The sequence below is a fragment of the Cricetulus griseus genome (genome assembly GCF_003668045.3).
Source record: "Cricetulus griseus strain 17A/GY chromosome 1 unlocalized genomic scaffold, alternate assembly CriGri-PICRH-1.0 chr1_1, whole genome shotgun sequence".
NCBI lineage: Eukaryota > Metazoa > Chordata > Mammalia > Rodentia > Cricetidae > Cricetulus > Cricetulus griseus.
The window spans coordinates 104,066,285-104,085,217 of record NW_023276807.1 but is presented as its reverse complement, the minus strand read 5'-3'; the positions used below and the strand labels follow the sequence as shown (position 1 = coordinate 104,085,217).

The 18,933-nt window shown below is 53.4% G+C and overlaps 1 protein-coding gene across 4 annotated transcripts in view; it reads right to left on the bottom strand.

The window, feature by feature from the left end:
* The window catches only part of Dok7 (docking protein 7), a 31,208-nt gene that overhangs the window by 4,959 nt on the left and 7,316 nt on the right, over positions 1-18,933 (bottom strand). The window contains exons 3-8 of one of the 4 annotated variants that reach the window (XM_035452546.1): positions 17,182-17,412; positions 15,476-15,676; positions 6,763-6,882; positions 5,866-5,886; positions 3,793-3,888; positions 1,632-2,353 (exon numbers count right to left, since the gene is read on the bottom strand). In XM_035452546.1, the coding sequence (XP_035308437.1) occupies positions 1,632-2,353; positions 3,793-3,888; positions 5,866-5,886; positions 6,763-6,882; positions 15,476-15,676; positions 17,182-17,412 (1,391 nt within the window). Of the gene's footprint in view, positions 1-1,631; positions 2,354-3,792; positions 3,913-5,865; positions 5,887-6,762; positions 6,883-15,475; positions 15,677-17,181; positions 17,413-18,933 lie in introns of those variants that run through there. The other 3 variants (XM_027387127.2, XM_035452547.1, XM_035452548.1) reach the window with 3 other exon arrangements.

The following is an 18,933-nucleotide window of genomic DNA, read 5'->3' as shown; positions in this document are numbered from 1 at the left end:
CTTTCAGCAGGGCTGCCAGCAAGGATGGAAACAGGCAGGCAGGGAGGTGCTGCTCCCTGGAGCTCTCTCTGCTTGGGTGGGGTGAGGTGTAGGGGATGAAATAGGTTGGGTTAGGTCAGGGGTTGGGTGAGACTGAGCTCAGAGCAAGCTCTTCATGGGGAGTGAAACACACGCACACTGATCATGGGCAGCCCTGGACCTGAGTCTGAATGACCACTGCTCACCTCAGTGTGGTTTTCACAAGCCATATGTGAAACACACACACTATATGCTCACCACCACACCACACACACACACACACACACAATGTCCCCAGCCCCAAGGCTATCCAAAGCCACCTGTCCTCTTCCCCACATCCAAACACCCAAACCAGGCTGAGGGCCAAGCCCCTGGAGTTTCCTCAGTCCCAGGCCTGGCGGGGAGGTTGGCCAAATGGAACAAGGCAAGGCAGTACAAAAAGATAACTTTATTTCCAGTTTGAGAATGTATTACAAACAGATTTTAAATATGCAATAGAGCAACATGATTGGCTGATAGTGCAGGTACAGATGGAGGCATTTACAGGTGAGTTGGCCTGCCAGGTCGGAACTGCAGGTGCCAATGGAGGGACTCAAAGGGTGGGCACAGCCACACCGACCCTCTGACACTGGGAAACGGAGCACCTCTGCTCTGTGCAAGGGGGCACACAGCCTGGGATGGAGACACCCGAACACAGAGCTAGGATGACCTGTGGGGTAGGGCCAGAACCCCCCAAATGCCAGTGGAGCCCTGATTTCTTCCACCTGGTCCTGGCCACCAGCTTCCTGGTCCCAACAAGGAGGCACAAGGGAACACTGCTGGGGGGGTTCTGCGAGAGACCCTCCAGCAAACTGATCTCAGGAACCCAGGGAAAACTCATGCTGCACACTCTTGTCAGGCAGCCCATTTCTCAGAGCCCTCCAGGAGCCCTGGAGCAGGCTGGAGTGCAGAGGGGGTCAAAGTCACAGACCCCTCAAGTCATGGAGCCTCCTTAGCGTCAGTTTCCTCCCCGTGGGATGGGACACCGACCCCACCTGTGGGTGCTGCAGGGTGAGATATAAAGCAGATCACATATAGACTGTGTCTAGTCTATGGGCTGCATACACAGAGCTGCTGGCTCACAGAACTAGGGAGTCCAGAGCAGCTGTGGTAGATTAGATTTTGGGTAAGAAATGTGTCTGTATACTGCAGAAATGACCAAGAATGACAGAGGGTCAGTTATCCAGGAAGAATGCAGTGGATCAGGCCAAGCATCACTGTCACTGAGAACTGACCCCAACCATGGATGTCTTCTACCCCCAGCAGTGCAATACATGGCAGGAGCCCATGTGCATAGCGCCCCCATGTCTGATCCACAAGGTGAGGACTGTGGGAGAAGCTGATCAGTGGCTCTCCTGACCCCAACCTGTCCAGCCTCCGTCACTGGCAGCCATAGCACCCACCTAGGGGAGGACAGCCCTGTGGTTGTCATCCTGCCCCTGAGGCCCTTGCCACAGGTCTAGTGGCTTCTCAAAACAGCACAGAGCACCCCCTCTACAAAGAGGCTAGTGACCCTCCTCTCCTGTCTGGAGGAGCCGTATCCAGCCTTTGGCAGCAGTGGCCAGCCTGCTATCTCAGGGAGGGGGCTTTACCTTGAGTCCGCCACAGACTGAACATGACAAAAAGAAAGCTGGAGGTGGCCCTGAATGGGGGCTGCCTGCTTCCCAGGACTCGCCAGGGGATGGGCTGGGCAGTGTGGCTTCACTGCCTGGGCCTTCTGTTGCCTGTCCCCGCCGTCGACTGGAGGGGGGTGCCTGACCACCCAAGTCCGTGGCTGAACTGTGGTCAGGGCCGCCCGGAGAGGCTGGGCTTGGGTCTCTCGGGGCCTGGCGCAGGCTTCGAGGTGTGTCATAGTGGTGTCGTAATGAGGTGGGCACCTGGTACTCAGCCACCCCAGGTGGGCAGGCACACAGTTTGGGCTCAGGTGCACTGGCTCCAGGAGGCAAGCTAAGTAGAGAACCAAACTCCTCTCCAGCCCGCCACACGTCCAGGCTGCTGCCAGCATAGGATGAGAAGCTGCCAGAGTAGGAGGAGTGGCTGCCCGTGGCAATGCCACTGTCAGAGGAGCTCTGGCGGCCAACTTCCTGTAACTGTCGAGGCCGCAGTGGCTTGAGGGGTGGCCTTGAGGCTCCCAGCATGGCTTCTCCAGGACCCTGGGCAGCCACCAGCCCTGGCCCTTCCTGTGATGTGCTGGCTGAGGACGAGGACTGTTCTGGCCATGCAGTGAGCCGGCTGCTGGCACTGATGTCTGAGTGGCTGGCCTCGGAAGAGGAACTGGATAGGCTTCGATCATCCCCTAGACAAAGCAGAAACTGAGGCTGCTGGGGGAGTCCAAGCAGGTGAGGGGGGGTCTCCAGTCAGCATGCTATGACAGTTCACTTCTTCCTAGCCCCTACACCTGGAAGCTGGAGCAGGAGGCCGGCATCCGTAAGGCAGCCCCTTCTTCATCCAACCCCTGGCCCACTTTCAGTGCTGTTTTAGAGCCCCTATTCCTTCCTTACCCCAGGCACTTCCTTGGTCCCAGTCTGACTCTCTCCATTTGGACTTCACCCTCACTTCTACAGTCCCCTTTGAGGCAGGTTCCTATTTACAGACCCTCCATGCTGTATATCTGTGACCCAGCTTCTGGGCTTCCTCTTCCTCCTCTCCCAATCCAACTGTTACGACCACCATCCTGGCCACTAAGACCTGGGGCAGCACATCCTCCTTTACCATCCCAGGTATGCTCACACACCAGCCTGCCTCATCCAGCCTGCCTCCTCTCCTCATGGGACTGTGAGCCTCTGAGGACAAGAGCCTGCCTGGGATCAAATCTTGTCCACAACCCTCCCATCCTGCCAAGACTGCTTTGTCTCACTCTGTGAGCATGGAAAAATGAAACATGCCATCTTTGCTTTTCCTCTCAGCCTGCCTGGCCTAGCTGGCAGGGCTCCCAGAGCAGATACTAGAGGCGAATCCTCCAAGGAGTTAAGAAAGCTTATTGCAAGCTTGAGAGTCCCTGCTTCCAAAGGGAAGGACTGGGAAGGGAGAGGACCACTGTCCCACTGTGCACCCCTGGGAATGATGAGAGACACTAGACGGTACTTCTCTGGCCTAGGTAGACCTGGAACAGTCTGCCTGCCAAGCCAGCCTCCATCCCTCAACCACAGCTGCTCCTGGCCAGGCTTCCAGGTTCTTCCATCCATGTTCCAACTGACAGTAGCTGTAGAGGACCATCTGCTCCTGAGAAGCCAGCTTAGTTGGCCCCTGAGCATTTTGTCAGAAAATATACAGTGAAACTAAATTGCAGAAGGCTTGGGCCTTGCCCAGGCCACATAGTTAGTGGGTGGGGAAGGGATTCAAACCCAGGTCACACTTGCCATCACAGCTGCTGTTAGCATTTGATGTGCTTAGAGGACAGTGTGTGGCTGGATGAAGGGAGAATAGATGGATAAATAGGAGAAAAAAGAAAAATGCAGGAAGAGGGGAGCAGTGAGTGGCTAAGTGGATGGGTGGCAAAGGATGAATAAGCAGCAGTAAGGATGGATGGATGGACGGACGGACGGACAAGAGGGAGAAGGCATGACTACAATGTATGGCAGCTACCTGCACTGGTCAGAAGGGTCATGAGTATGCATATATGGAGACTCCAACAGCCCATGCAGACAGATTGCTGCCCAGCCTGGAATGGAGTGGGCAGGCAAGTACTCAGAGGAAGGTCCCTGAAGCCCAGACAAAAACAACCACTGACTCTACCTCCACTGCCTGGCCGGCCGGAGTGTGAAAGCAGGCTAAGTCGCTTTTCCAGCTGCAAGGCTTCCAGTGCTTCCTGGGCAACACGCTCCTCTGAGGCTGAGGGCCCTCCAGGGCTCAGGTCTGTGCAGAGAAAAGGATCAGCGAGGCAACAACCATCCCTGCACTCCATCCTTACACCGACAGGACACCTGGTAAGTCTAGAACCTTCAGAGCCAAGGCATCCTGAGCTAACCCCTAGGAGGCTCAGCCCTGCCCTGCGCCTTGGCCCAGCTGCTGGGTATCAAACACAGGATACCCAAACCAGCCACTCAGGCCTGCTAGATGCCCAGCCTAGGTCTCTCTGTGAACAAACCCCCATCTGCCCACCCCATGTTCTTGTCCCTGTGCACACAATCCTGAACTGCCAGCCTAAGTCTGTTCCTGAAGTTGGTCCCCTCTCTGTCCAGCATAGGTACCTGTCTGTGTATAATCTGCAACTCAGGTCCTTGACCCCAAGGATAGGCACACATCTGCCTAGGTCCCTGTCCTTGTGGCCCTCTTCCCTGCCCTCGCCAGGTATGAGCCTCTCCTAGCTGATAATGACACCCGCAAGGACCACAATTCCCCTGATCTTGATAATGGTACTTCCTCAGGGAAACTTTGCCCAGCCCTAGCTCACCACACCCACTCCTCAGGAGCTCCACTTTGGTCTGAATAAAATGTCTCCACAGTCCTGTTACTGCCTGCAGCTCCCAGGGTGGGTGGGATCTCTTCCTGGCCCTTCATCATCTGCTGTCCCTGAGCCATACCACTATGGGTGACAGTGAGCAGGAAGGTTGCCACCCTGTCCTCCCCAGGCCCCCTCCCCTGCTGTCATTGCTGGGGTGCTCATGTGAGGCCCTCCTTGCCCGTATCCACACTGCCTATGTGAAGCCCTTGACAATGTCAACATTTGGCTGAAAGGCAGCCAGACCGTGAGCAGTGGGGACCTGCTCCTCTGGCCCTGTGCGTGTTGCCTGCACAGTCACTGTCATGTAGAAAATATACCCTGTAAGGAAGGCCTCTGGCCATCCCTTTCTAGCTCACAGTAGCCTCCTTCCTTCCTTCCTTCCTTCCTTCCTTCCTTCCTTCCTTCCTTCCTTCCTTCCTTCAGAAATACTTTGGAGCACAGTTGGCCCCAGAGAGCGGGGGGGGGGGTGCCCCTATGGTTGGCACCTCAGCTATGGATGCCAAGCCTCCAGCAGTGGTGCACCCCAATTATAAAGGGCCACTGAAGCATCATGAATGCTGTCCTCAGAGCAGGAGTTCCCCCCTCTAGGCTCTCTCTGGTCTTCATGTGGAGGACTGAGGCCTCAGTGGGTTTGATCCCAGTGAGAGTCCACACAATAGCACACCAGCAAACCTAGACAGTGGGGCGTGCATCCCAGGAGCCCCTCACAACACGGAACTTTAATGTCAGACCATCCACAGAGTCCTTGTCCACCCACAACCCCTCCCTACATGGGTCAATGCTGTAGGACTCCACAATTGCCCTAGCTGGATGCTGACTATGATCCACACAGTTGGCATGCTGGAGTGATCCAAGGTCCCATATACCTCAGCAGGACACCTAGGGTACAATGCTTGCAGACCCAGGCCCTGGTAGCGGCATTGTTTGAGCACACCCAGATGATCTGATAAGGACAGATGTGAAGAAGGTCTGGGTACCCCACCAGTCCAGCCAACCACCAACAGTCACCAATGGCCCTATGTAGGGACAGCCTATTCCCTGCCTGTGTTGGGGCAAAACTCACTTCCAAGATGAGCCTTTATGCCATTCTCTGCCCAGTGTTGTGTCCAGTACTCCCTTCACCAAGAACCATTTAAAACAAAAGGAGAGTGGGTATCCCTAAAGCCTAGGTCCTGCTTCCAAGCATACCAACAGTGGCACATACACCAGGGTGAGTTGCAGGGAGAATATGCTCCAAGGAACCTCTAAAAATGTGTGTCTCTGGGAGAAAAGCATGGTGTGCCTCACCCCTACTCTGATACCCAAGTGGCTCACTGTCATTTCACATTGTATATCTGCAACTGCAAGGTAAAAAAAATACCAGCAGGGGGCGCTGCAGGAGGGCTCTAACCACAGGGAAAGCCTCAGGCTCTCCAGCAGCTATCTCACTGGCTGCTGGGGGTGGGCAAGAGCAGATATGGAGGGCCTGGTGCCAGTGAGTGTGGCCCAGCATTTAAAACTGTGTTCTCTACCCTGCTAAGATGGCCATGTAAGGACCCAGCAGATGGGAGCTTTGACCATTTATGTGTAGTCACACTTGGATACTGTCTTCATTGGGAAACTTCTACATGAGGCCCCCAACTCAGGACCTGCCAGAATCTAGGGAAGTCCATCCTACTCTGGGTTCATCAGTGCCAAGGCCATGAGCCCTTTAGCTCTGGCAGCACATCTGGCCAAGGTGCCCTTGGCCACTGCAGGGACTAGAGGTTCGATAAGAGGCACATTCTTTGGAGCCTACCCCAAGTACATCTTGAAACCCCCATACAAACCAGATAACCTCAGAGTGGCTCCTAGACCAAATGCCAGGCTTAGACACCATGGTCCTGACCCCTAGCAGAGACTGATCAGCTATCCACATGCCAGTGACCTAGAGCCAAGCTCTCTCTCTGCTCCCTCCCCAGGATCTTGGGCCCCTTACTGTCCAGCCCCTGCAGCTGTGGCTTACCTGGATTAACCAGAAGGCCACAGGCCCTGGTGTCCCAGTGGTCCATATTCATGGAGGAGGGGCACCTGCTGGAGGGCCAGGCCTGAGACATGCCAGCCGACCCCCCTTAGGAACCCCAGGGTGTATAGTGGCTAGAATGCTATAGTCCCAGGACAGTGGGCTCTAGGGTTCTTAGTTGTGGCTGGCAAAGGGCAGGCTACCTCACTGGGTTGATGAAGCAGGTTACCAGGCCCTGGACCACCAAGCATACCTTTCCCTGCCACATTTCCACACACACCTGGGAGAACAGGCCGAAGCCCAAATGGGCCTTTGGTCGGGGAGATGCCTCGGACAATGCAGTCAAACAGAAAGCTGATCTGCTCTCCCTCAGCTGAGGACAAGAAGAAGACTCCAGCCCCTGCAGAGGAAGGACAGAGAGACACAGTGGTCAGCCAGCCCCTCAGGGGTTGGAGAGACACCCAGAGTAGGCCTGTGGTTCTAGGATTGGGATGCAAGAAACCCGAGCAATCTCCAACCCAAATCCAAATGATCTTATACAACTTCATGAAGCTATACCCCCAGAGCCCCAGACCTCTTGTGTCTCTTCTGCTTCCTAGGGAGATCTTAAATGCTTCACACACAAAACCAGCCAGATCTATACCACCACAGCCTGCCTGGAAATGGCCCAGGGCAGCAACCTCCTCCACCTGCAACAATGTGTCCCCGGCGTGCTGAGTTGAGTGCTGTCTCTTTAGCAATGCCTAGGGATGGGTGGGGAAACTTGTGCCAAAATGCCAGCTGGGTGCCCTTCCCAGACAGCACCACATGGCCTGAGAACAATGGTCCCATATCTCATGACGGCATCCTGTCCTAACTGCTCTATCCAAGACCCCTCTTCTCAAAGGCTCTTCATCAACACACTGCATGCACCTCCTGTGGGCAGACATGCAGGCCAGGCTACCCTCTGCCCTCCAGGCTCCCTCCAGGCTTCCCAAGGCTCTTCCACCAGCCTGTGCTAATGACAAGGGAGGCACTTCTGGGATGTTTTCTTGGGTCTCCAGGAGCTCAGGCTGTCAGTCACCTCAGACCCTCACCCAGGGCTGTGCCAAGTTACCTATGGATGTTTGTCCCATTGTGGCACAGTGTGGTACACCCACACCACAAATGATCATCTGTCACTCTGACCAGTGCAGTGTTCCCCCACACTAAGAGTAACCTCTCCTTTTTCTTGGAGGTCAAAGGGTAAAGAGCAACCCCTGAGGTAGCGTATGTCCCAGAGCTGACTCTGACCCTCCTGCCCACTCAGCAGAAGGAAGGAATGCTGTGCAATCAGCCCTGGGGTCATTTGGGCAGAGGGACCACATAGGTACTCAAAGCCCGTGTGCCCAGAGAGGCTCAGAGTGATAAGTCAGCAGGGAGGGTACCCCGAGGCCACCTGCCATCAGGCACCAGGCCCTCCTGCTGGGCCATGCCTCCACCAAGGGTGAATGAAATCCCTCCCTGGCTGAGTGAATGAGAGAGCTGCCAGGCTGGCTGCACCCACCTGCTGAGCCAAGGCCATTGGGCTGGACACTCGGTATGTCACCACACAAGAATCTCTCTCTCTGCTCCAGGCCTCTGCCATTGCCCAAAGAAAGGCAGGCAGGGTCCATGTAGGAGGACTCTCAGGGACAGAAGGCAGGGACAGCTCTAAGACTGGAGAAAGGGGTAAGATCTGAGAAGTCCCCTCACTAAAAGTTCTGCAGTTCTGCCTCTAGGTCACATTCTGTCTTTGCTGACTATGAAGCTATGGATTCCAGGGACTCAGTTAGTACCTATGCAGGCATGACCGCCCAGTACACACAGGCAATGACAGCACCTCTGATTGCTAAAGCTTTGTGTCATCTTAAACCACATGGTATAGCAATGCCATTCTTGTTTTAAAGACAGGCAAACAGAACCCAGAGCAGGCAAGAATGTCCATGACCTCAGGCAAGAGATGGACTCAAGCCTAGGGCAGAGGCCACTGGAACATTGCCCAGCACCACTATACTGGTTCTACACTGGGAAGCTGTGGACCAAAAGAAAGGTGGGACATGGAGCAGAAATGAACAGCTATCCTGAAGCCCACCCAGGAGGTCCCCTCTAGAGGCTCACTGCCTCAGAAAGGCCCTGGTGGATCTGGTAGATGGGCTCTGCAAGCCAAGAACTCTGCTGGGCCTTGGTTAAGTGAAGTATGCTCATCAGGCTGGCCACTGTCTGCTGGCCAGTTCACACAAAGCATCCCATACTTGCTCCCTGTCTCCATCTACCACCCCACCCACTGTAGGGCTCAGTCAGTCTGGCCCCAGCTCCCATGGAAGGCCAGGCCTCTAATCCTGAGCTTACAAGCAGCTGGCAGAAACTGCAGGACAATCAGTCCCCCGACTATAAAAAACCACATTACCGAAGGGAGTGGAGCCGGCCTGCATTCCACCACGGCGTTGTCGTCTGAGGAGTATCATGCTCCCCCAGGAGATGCAGTCAGCCAGACAAGGAACAAAAGTCCAGCAGCTATCAACCTAGGCCCCAAATGCCTATCTGGAATCCCTCCTAGCTCCCCATCTACAGCTCTGAAGGACAACCATCTTCAAGGGCTCAATAACCTGGGCCCTCAGAGTCCAGGGATGAGGCCTCCCTGGGGGCACATTTCTATCTCCTACCCTGTCCCTTCTGTCTTCCTATCTGCCCAAGGCTCTCAGAATCACCCAGGGCTCCCTAAACATGCCTGCCTCACCAAGCATGCCTCCGCATGATCCATGCTCCTTAGCCTGTAATGACATCCTTTAAGATGTCACCTTTTATTAAGTCGTTCCAAACTCTGACCTCACCCCCATCTACGGAAGCCAGGTGCTCATCCTAAGATTCTTTCCCTTCTGAAACAGACCTGGTGATGCTTGCTCTGCCTCACATCCTTTTCCCTGTCTGTTGCACTGAACTCCAGACCAAGCACCGTGTGACAGTGGCCCCAATGACCTCTCAGGACCTGCTGCCAGAGGAGCCACCCTTAGGTAAGAATACGAAGACACCTCTGGGGACTTACTTCTCTGTGTTGCTTACTGGCTTGTAGGTTCCAAGAATGGGTAGATCCCATTTTCCCTGTCCATGTGACTTCCCAGCCAGGAGGCTAGATCCCCTTTCCTCGCCACCCTGGGGGCCAGTCTGAGCCTCCTCTGAATAGTACAAAGTAACAAAAGCAACACTCTACTCTTCCAGTTCTGGGATAAGAGAGCCTGGCACCACCCCTCTTGTAACCATCCACCACATAGAAAAGCACAGCTATTCTGCTAGTAAAGGAGGTCCCAACAGGAACTGTGGTCCCCTACCAAGCATAGGCCCTACCACCATCCTGGTTTCTACTGTTCGTGTGACCCAATCTGAGGCCACCTCACTGAGCCCTGCCCAGAACTCCGACCCAGAACTATAGGCAGTAGAACAGACACTACACTTGGGGTGCTTACTACATACCAATGGGTAGTACAATGACCCAAAGATAAGGAGCCAGGAACTCTTGGGATGTACCAGCTTTTGCACTAGTAAAGAATATTCCTTGACATCACTATGACAATGACCTCTAGATATACACACGCTTGAAAATGTCTCAAGCTTGGCCCAGCAGGGACCAGCATCTTCCTGAGCAGAGTGAGGGACATCAGTTAAAGACCCTGTCAGCTTGTTACTGGGCACCATTGACAACACCTTCACAGACCCATAGAACACACTGCGAGCCTAGATGAGGCCACTCCTTCATGACTCCCATTCCTCTGCCTACTTCTGCTCTCTTGCACCCACTTTGGTCCCTGGAGATTCCTGCTCACCTCTGCAGCCTACACCAGTACAGGATTCCGATAGGCCCTGACTCTTCTGTTTCATGAAGACCAAGCTGAGGTCCTGGTCCTCAGGAGGAGAGTGAGCAGCCACGCTCAGGTTGGGCATGAGGGGTCCCTTCCAGATCTCAGCAAGGGGAACCCCCAAGCCCAAGATCAGGCACTCTATTTGTATACAGGGTCACCTCAGGAGGGAGTTGCATGGTGGGGTTGACAGTTGCTCTCTTATCCAGAAGAGGAAGTCAAGACGTTGGGCTCCATCACAAGTGTTCTGAAGAATTGCAGTCAGCCACACACCATCCATCACTGGCATCCCCAAAGAGTGAGGTTTCTGTCTAGGAACCTAATTTCTTTTATATAGTAGCCTGAGCTTAAGCATGAAGTCTCCATGTACCCCAGAAGGTCACATGGCCTGTTTCAGAGGTCAGAGGACACTGCCTCTCCTCTTTCTAATAGCTTGCAGCAAACCAGACCCCAGAGGATGCAGATGGTGACCGCTGACAGCTGGCAATGTCTGAATTACCTAGCAGCTGGTCCTGCTCCCTGGCTCCCAGCTTGGTTCCTACTCTGCCCAAGAAGGCCTTTTGTTCCTCAAGAGGAAGAAGGGCTGGCACGTGGCGGATGGAGGCCTGGGGTAAGAAGCCAGCCCCACCCTGCCTCGGGAACAGCTGCACAGAGAAACAGCAATACATGAGCTGGGCCATTTCTGCCACTGTCCCCACATGGCCACATGTGGCAGCCCATGCCTCAGTTCCTCTTCTTCAAAATTGAACTAGGGTGAAAGCCCCAGTGGGTGGGGCCCCATGAGCTAGAGAACATGTGAGCACTTAGATGTCCCTCTCAGTGTCCTGCAGGGCAGCTCTCAGGAAGCCCACCATGGCCGCCTGGAACTTGTATGACAGCAGATACCACATTGGTGGGGCCTGGACTCACTCTGTATGCTGGTGTCACTATATGACTACAAAGGTAGAAAGTCCACTCAAATCCAGGCCAGCAGAACCTGCAAAGCCAGTAGAGACATGACCATGGGCCTGGAGAATCGTGACAGGCAGTCCCAGGGGCCCGAATCAGTACCAGCCACTGAATGCAGAATCTTCTCTGGAGGCCACAGGAAAGTCCCTACAGATGGCCACATCTCTTGAATGTCACATCACCCTACTGAGTCAAAGGGCCTTTGTACCAAATGCCTCCTGTCTAGGACACCAGTATCACTACCCCTGCTGCCCATGAACAAAGCACTAGAAAGGCATTGGGCTCCACAGAGCCAAGGGTCCTCATCCCAGCCCTGATCCTGTCACCCCCACCTCAGCAAGAGGTCCTGCCTTTCCCACAGTTGCTATGCAGATGGCGCTCCTGAAAACCACCAGCCACCCTGCTACGGCTACTGTGCTGCTAAAGTTCTCACCAGAATCTTCTAGGACCCACTGGCCCTTCCAGTCGGTACCATAGGGCCTGGTCATTCCCAAGTACCCAGCAAACACTGCTGCAGTGGCCCAGCCTGGGTCAGCTCTCCAGTCTCTTGCCTTTCCCCAGGACTCCAAGTCTCTGTGAGGACCCATGATGTTATATTTTGCTTCTGTGTGTCAGAATCATACATGGCTATTACATGCTACTTGCTTCTAACCTATGTTTGCCAGATACCACCAAAGGGGACTACAACCTGTCTCCAGTGGCCATAATTGTAGGTGGAGGGATACTGGGGCCAGAGATGATGCCAAGAAGAAGGAACAGTCCTGAGCACTTCCTGGGGACTCTAAGGCAATCCCATTGAAGGAGGGCCAGGATAGGCACAGTACCTGAGAGAGAGCCACCAAGATGATCTGACCCAAACTGGGGAACAGCCTGGCATCTTCCTGCTGTCTGACACTGAATTCTTAGTATTAGAGGATCCTGCCACTCTGGGGGCACGGCATGGAATTAGTCCTGAAAAGCCTTGCAGTGGGAGCAGGGACTTCCTGGGTTAATTCCTTTCTCCAGAAACTTTGCTTGTCCTTAATGTCAGCTTCACCTGTTCTCCCCCACAGGCCTTTCCTTCCTAGTCTTCTAACTCCCGGGGTGTCCTTCTGCTGCTTGCCACTGAGCCTGTCCCAGAGCAAGTGGCCTCAGGACCTCTCTTCCCCACCAGGTTCCTGACATCCAGCCAAACTAACAAGTTTGAGTAGATGAAAAGCAGCCTTGGGGACAGGGTCACCTCTATGCTCTCTGGAGAGCAGGCTAAGGCAGAACCACAGGGCATGTTCTAGAGGGGCAGGGCCAGGCTGGGGTCTGTCCTCAGAAAAGAAAGAGAATGTTAATTCTTCCAAGGTCTTCTGATAATGCCCTTTAGCCATCTGTCCTCCAAGTTAGACATGGCTAAGTCATATGCACCATGACTCAATTTTATAACCATCATGGCTAAACGGTGGCTCCCAAAAGACGTGTCCACATGTATATATGGAAAGGGTCTTTGCAGGTGGGCTAGGTTGGATGTGAACACATTACTATCCTGGCCGATCCAGGAGGCCCTACAGCCAGTGATAATCCTCATGAGAGAGAGAGACATGGAGATACCATCTGGGACACCAGGAAGCAAGCAGTTAGTGAGGAAATCAGAAATAACCCCAGAGGCCCTAGAATAAGAGCCTTAGGACTGTTGACCCCAAACTGTGAAGGAGCCAACTTCTATTGCCTTAACAACTCCAGCCGGGTCTGTAGTCAACTCCAGATGCCTGCTGCTCCATGAGTCACACTGGGCTGCAGTTCCTTTCCTGGGTCTGCCCACATGTAGGGCAGATGCATGGCCTCCAGCCACTTCTTCTGCCCACCTGCCTTGTGCCCCATGTTGTGTCAGGGAGTCACAGCTTGGCTGTAGCAATTTCTATAACCAGCTGGGGCAGAGCCAAGCTTGTCCCTATTGGAGAACAGAGCTGTAGAGCACCTGTCAGGGACAGAAGAGTGGGTTTTCTTCATCCCTCCATACTGACCTTCCCAGAGAGAGAGGCATCATTCCAAGAGCCCTGTGGATACACATTCAATCAGGCCATGCTGAGTTTGACTATGCTATACAGGGGCTGAGCCCAAACTCTTAAACCTCATAGTCCAGCATAGGTCAAGTTTACACCCCTGACAAGGGGAGAATGGGTGGACAGGTTACAGAGTCACCACTGCCTGACCTAGGAATTCCACTACTCAAGTACCGGCCTCTGACAACAGGGGCTTCCAGGCCTTGATGCAGCACCCAACCATGGTCACCACACAGCCTTTTCCAGCAGCTTATGAGCCAAGTAGGATTTGGTCTGGAGGGAAAGAATTCCCAGCAGTGCCAATGCAGCAGGACCCAGACTAGCTGGCTCCAGGCACACTAGTTCCAGGCAGATTCCTGAAGTTGACAAGCTAATTCAGGACCTTGCTCAGAAGCCTCTGGTCAGCCCTGAATAGCTTACCGCAGACACAGGGAAAACACAGCAGCCCAGGTCAGATGCTTGGTTTTACTAGCACTCAGTGCCCAGGATGGTGACAAGCAGAATGGAGCCCACTGGCACCAAGAGACCAATCAGTAAACTCAGAGGGTCAGGGAAGAATGTACAGCAGGTTCTAATACACTGGAGCCCAGACAAAGTGAACAGGCCTCCACAGAAATGGGTCCTCTGGCCCAGACCACCTGAGAGGCCTGCCTGGCATAGAGGGTGTGCTGGACAGGACCATGCCTAACCTGTACCTGGGAATCCCACAGACCGAAGCAAGGATTCTGCCCTGCTCAATCGGAGTGACTTCAGGAACTCCCAAATCGAGAGGTTCCCAGAAGGGAGAGACCACTACATGACTGACTGGCCTGTAGTTCCCAGCTGTCCAATGACAGAGGGGACCCACTGGCCATCCCAACACCCAACCACAACTGGAATCCCCTATTCTTGAGACCTGACAAGGAAGAAGACTGAGCACCACAGCTGGCATGGGAAATGGCTGTACTTACCACAGCACTGTGATGTCATGCTGCCACAGTGCTGTGATGTCATTGCTGCCATCGTACTGTGATGTCATTATACCATAGTGTTGTGATGTCATGTTGCCATAGCACTGTGATGTCATGTTGTTATAGCACTGTGATGTCATGTTGTTATAGCACTGTGATGTCATGCTGCCATAGCACTGTGATGTCATGTTGCCATATCACTGTGATGTCATGCTGCCACAGCACTGTGATGTCATGCTACATCTTTGTCCTGGGAGGAATGTTGCCTTGCCTTATCTCCTCATGTATCCCTTTGCTAAGCACCTCTCAAAGGTCCCCATGAGACTGCCTCCCACTCAGAAGCCCACTGTCTGCTCCTAGTATCCAACAGAGACTGTGTGGCATGGCATTCATCTCAGCCCTTTGTAGAATATGGGGTCCAGGCAGCCAGTGACCAGCACAACACATATCTATGCCATCCCAAAGAGAGGGAGACACTACTCTCAGATCCCCGTGGATACACATCCAATCAGGCCTTACCAAGCCTGGCTATGTCAGATAGGAGCTGAGTCCAAACTCTTATATCTCACACTCTCCTCACAGCCCAGTATAGGTCAGGTTACACCCCTGACAGGGGTAGGATGGATGAACAGGTTACTGGAAGTCTCCGCTGCCTGACCTAGGTATTACACCACTCAAGGTCCAGATTTCTGGACAACAGAGGCTCCCTAGCCTTAATACAGAAATTAACTATAGTCATGTCAGCCCTATGAGGCCAGGTTGCCAGGAGAATGATCACCTTGGGCAGTCAGCACAAATGTGTAGTGCAGTTGGCCTCTAAGTGGGGAGAAGGGCTCTGTCCCCTTAGTGACTGCAAGTCTGTACTTCACCACCAAGTACACAGTCTTCAACTACAGAATCCATGGGACTTCACTCATGCATTTACTGTTTGTGTTTTTGTCATTCTCCTTGAACAGAAGGAACTCTGACACGGTGACCCCATACACAAGCCACACAGTGACACTTTGGCTGATTCCCAGGATCCCTCAAGCTCCCTCCCATCCTCAGAAACAGCCAAGGTCCAGACTCAGTGCTGAGTGCCATGCCCAGCTTGAGCGACTGCAGCCCTGTTGCTTGGGGACACAGCCCACAGCCTCCTGTCAGGTCCCCAAGCTAACATGAGTAGGCTAGTTAGCTCAAGTGTCCCCAGTATCCCACACACACAGCATACTTACAGTACCCACACCTGGTCCCGCCTTCGAAGATGAATCCATTTGGCACAGCCCCATAGCGACGGAGATCAGACAGCTTCCACTGCCCCATGACAGCTGGAGGGATGTCTCTAGCCAGGACGAGGATGTCATTGCAGAGGTGGAGAGTGGCTGGACCACTCTCCAGCTTGGTGCCAGGAGCTACCGTCACATGGAACCTATGCACTGAGGGCCAGACAGTGGACAAAAGGGCATTACCAGGGGGTGGCTGAGATGGGGGGAGGAAGAGTATTCCAGGGTCAGGCCAGTGACATGCCCTCACAGTCACTCAATCAGGAATGAAGGACAAGTGTTGGGAAGTGCCAAGGATGTTATTGGGCCCCACTTACATCCTGCCTATATTCCAGGATCTTCCTTAGTCAGAGGTAAGTCAGTCTTCTGAGGGGAATGGCCACTACCGTGCTCTCTAGTATCTTTAGGGCAGGTCCCATGCACTAAGGCCACTCCTTGAGGAGACCCTTTCCATCAAGGCAGCCAATGTGGTCCAGTTTCAGAGATGGGAAAGCAACACTCAGGAGGAGTGAAGTATGTTTCACCCTGTGTCCAGAGCAGGAGGCCATGATTGGCAGATCTGCCTGAGACTAACATGGCTCAGAGGCAGCTAGATGCTGCCATGGTCTTGTTCACTACTTCAGCTCTGCTTTTTGCCTTGAAAGCCCTTATATGCACAGCCATAAGTCAGTGCCTTCCCCCCCCACTCTCCTAAATCACCCCATATCAGAAGGCAGCCCATGCCTGTGAGCCAGTATCAGCCTGTCTGCCTGCAGGGCCTGTGGGCCAGTCCCCTGCCCACTTCATCTCCAGACCCCAGAGCCAGAGGGATCTGAGTAATGATGCCACCTGGTCCTCTTCTAAGTTGAGGCCTTGGATCTGTCCTTAGCAAACCCACCCTTGGGTCTACAGGGTTCTGTCAAACCACACCAGTTCTCTTTTGTCTTCTATGGAGAGGCCTGGGAAGCTCACCACCTTGTGGGATGACCCCTGCCTTACCTGGATGAGGGAGGGGCTGCCACCAAGGTATGAACCACCACCAGAGAACTCTCTAGAAAGATGAGGGCTTCTATACTAACACTGCCTGTCCTGTACCTTCACTACACTGTCTACACCGCAGCTCTAGGACTGTCTACCAGGCTCCATTGTTCTTGGATGGATTACAAAAAAAAAAAAAAAAAAAAAAAAGCTTCCATCTCAGCTGCCTAAAACTCAGCCTGTGTGGGCAATGTGTTTTATTTATTCATTTATCATCATCATCATCATCATGTGTTTTGTGTGTGTGTGTGTGTGTGTGTGTGTGTGTGTGTGTGTGTAGATCCACACATGCCACAGTGTGCCTGTGGAGATCAGAAGACAACTTTGGGTTGTTGGTTCTCTTCTTCCTCCCGAGCCTCTGAAGTTTGATCCTAGTGGCTGCCAGGTTCTGGGGTGATACAGAACATGTGGGACACCAAGGGTGAAGTCGGGACTACCCTGGTTAGTTAAGGGTCCCAGTTTTAACATGGTCATTTTAGCGACTTTAATGGCTATGGCACTGTCCCCTAGCCTGAGCACCCCTGGCTCTTTCACTCTGAGACATCCACCCATTTTCATATTTCTACAAGATTTCCTGGGGTCTCGTCCATCTCTGCAGCCCACTGGGGCATCAACTCAAAGCCTGAACTCATGTCACTTACCTTCACCCAATGCGTAGCGGATACGGGTGTCCCAGGCACACATGGCCTCATGGCTGTCAAAGCCCAGCATGACAGCCTGGGACAGGCAGATGATGGCCAGAGTGTGGGCCAGGCCCTCATAGGGCAGGGCAGGCTCCAGGCCACAGATGTCCTCCAGGGTGAGGCTGCTGCGCTCCCGCAGACCCTTGGAGCGTTCACACCTGTCCTTGTAGACCAGCATCAGCAGGCAGTCTGTCCAGACAGGCAAGAGGCCATTAGGGTTCTGCCTGCACTGCTCACTAACCCCACCCTTACCACTGTCCCACAGTACTGCTGGATAGAGACTAGGGTTTGAGGCTGACCCTGAACAAATGATTTACCCAGCTCAAAAGAGCAAGCCCAGCCTGCCCCTGCTCTGGGTATGAGGCCTACCAGGTATTCATCCCATCAGGACCCCAGGACCCACTCTGAGCTCCACATTTCTGGCCCCCTTTTGCCCAGCTGGTGTAGTATGGTGAGTGTGTCTAACCTGGCTACAGTGGAGAGGTCTGAGGTTCTCCAGAGCAAAGACATCTTGGAACTCGATCCCAAGATCCCATCTGCCTTGAAGTTGTCAACATTGCCATTGCACTGCATCCCAGGGGTGTCACTCCCTGTGTGGCCTCAGGCAAATCTTCCTGGAGAAGCTGGGTAGTCTGGTGCAAGCCATGCTCATACCTTCCCAGCTTCTATAGCCACCATTATCCTTAGTCAGAAGGTCCCCCAGACCCCAGGCCTCTACACCAGTAGCACCAGGACCCCAGGATGCCTACCTGTGAGGAGGGTGCAGGCTTACGGGCCTAAGGCAAACACTACATGGGAGGCAAACACCTAAACACTTTTCGTGGGAGGCAACCCTAAATAGTGTGTAGTGCCCAATGAATGGATATATTGGGCTACACGGAAGAGAAGATGGAGAATGCCCCATAAGGACCACAGAGCAAAGCCTCGAACCTCTGAAAGCCAGCAAACAGCCTCAGCAAACCTATACAACAACCCAAATCCCAACTGTGACTCCCAGAGCATCTGTGGTTTTCCTTCCTTCCCTACCCAGAGCCTGAGAGCCAGGATCATGGAGGCTGAGAGCAGCTAGCTTTCTATGAGAGCTACAAAGTCTCTTCCTCTGCTACCCAACAGGGTCCTGTAGTGGGCAAGCAGCCAGGCAGCATGTTCACCAGTAAGCACAGCTGAGTGCCATTTACCAAACCAAGGAGGTGAAGGCCAGAGTCCCAGGAGCTGGTGTCTAGCCTCAGCTGTTCAGCAAGTAGCTACAGACTACATGAGAACTATCTCTAAAAGCAGGTAGGCCCTCTGCTTCCTCCTGCTTGTGGCGCTCAGTTGTTTCTCCTGTGCCATGCCTGTGGAATATTCCTTTACATTCCTTGTGTGAATATATGTCACTGTGATTGGTTTAATAAAGAAGCTGACTAGCCTATAGCTAGGCAGAATAAGGTTAGGCCAGAGCACCAGACTAAGAGGATGCTGGGAAGTAGAGACCAGGTTCTTGGGAGTAGCAAGGAGGCATGGAGAGAAGCAAGATGAACTTGCCACTGAAAAGGGTACTGCCACATGGCAGAGCATAAATAAGAAATATGGGTTAATTTTAAAATGTACGAGCTAGTTAGTAACAAGCCTGAGCTATTGGCTGAGCTTTATAATTAACAATAAGTCTCTGTGTGGTTATTTGGGAACTGTATGGCAGGACGGAAAAGTCCTCCTACACATGCCTGCCTG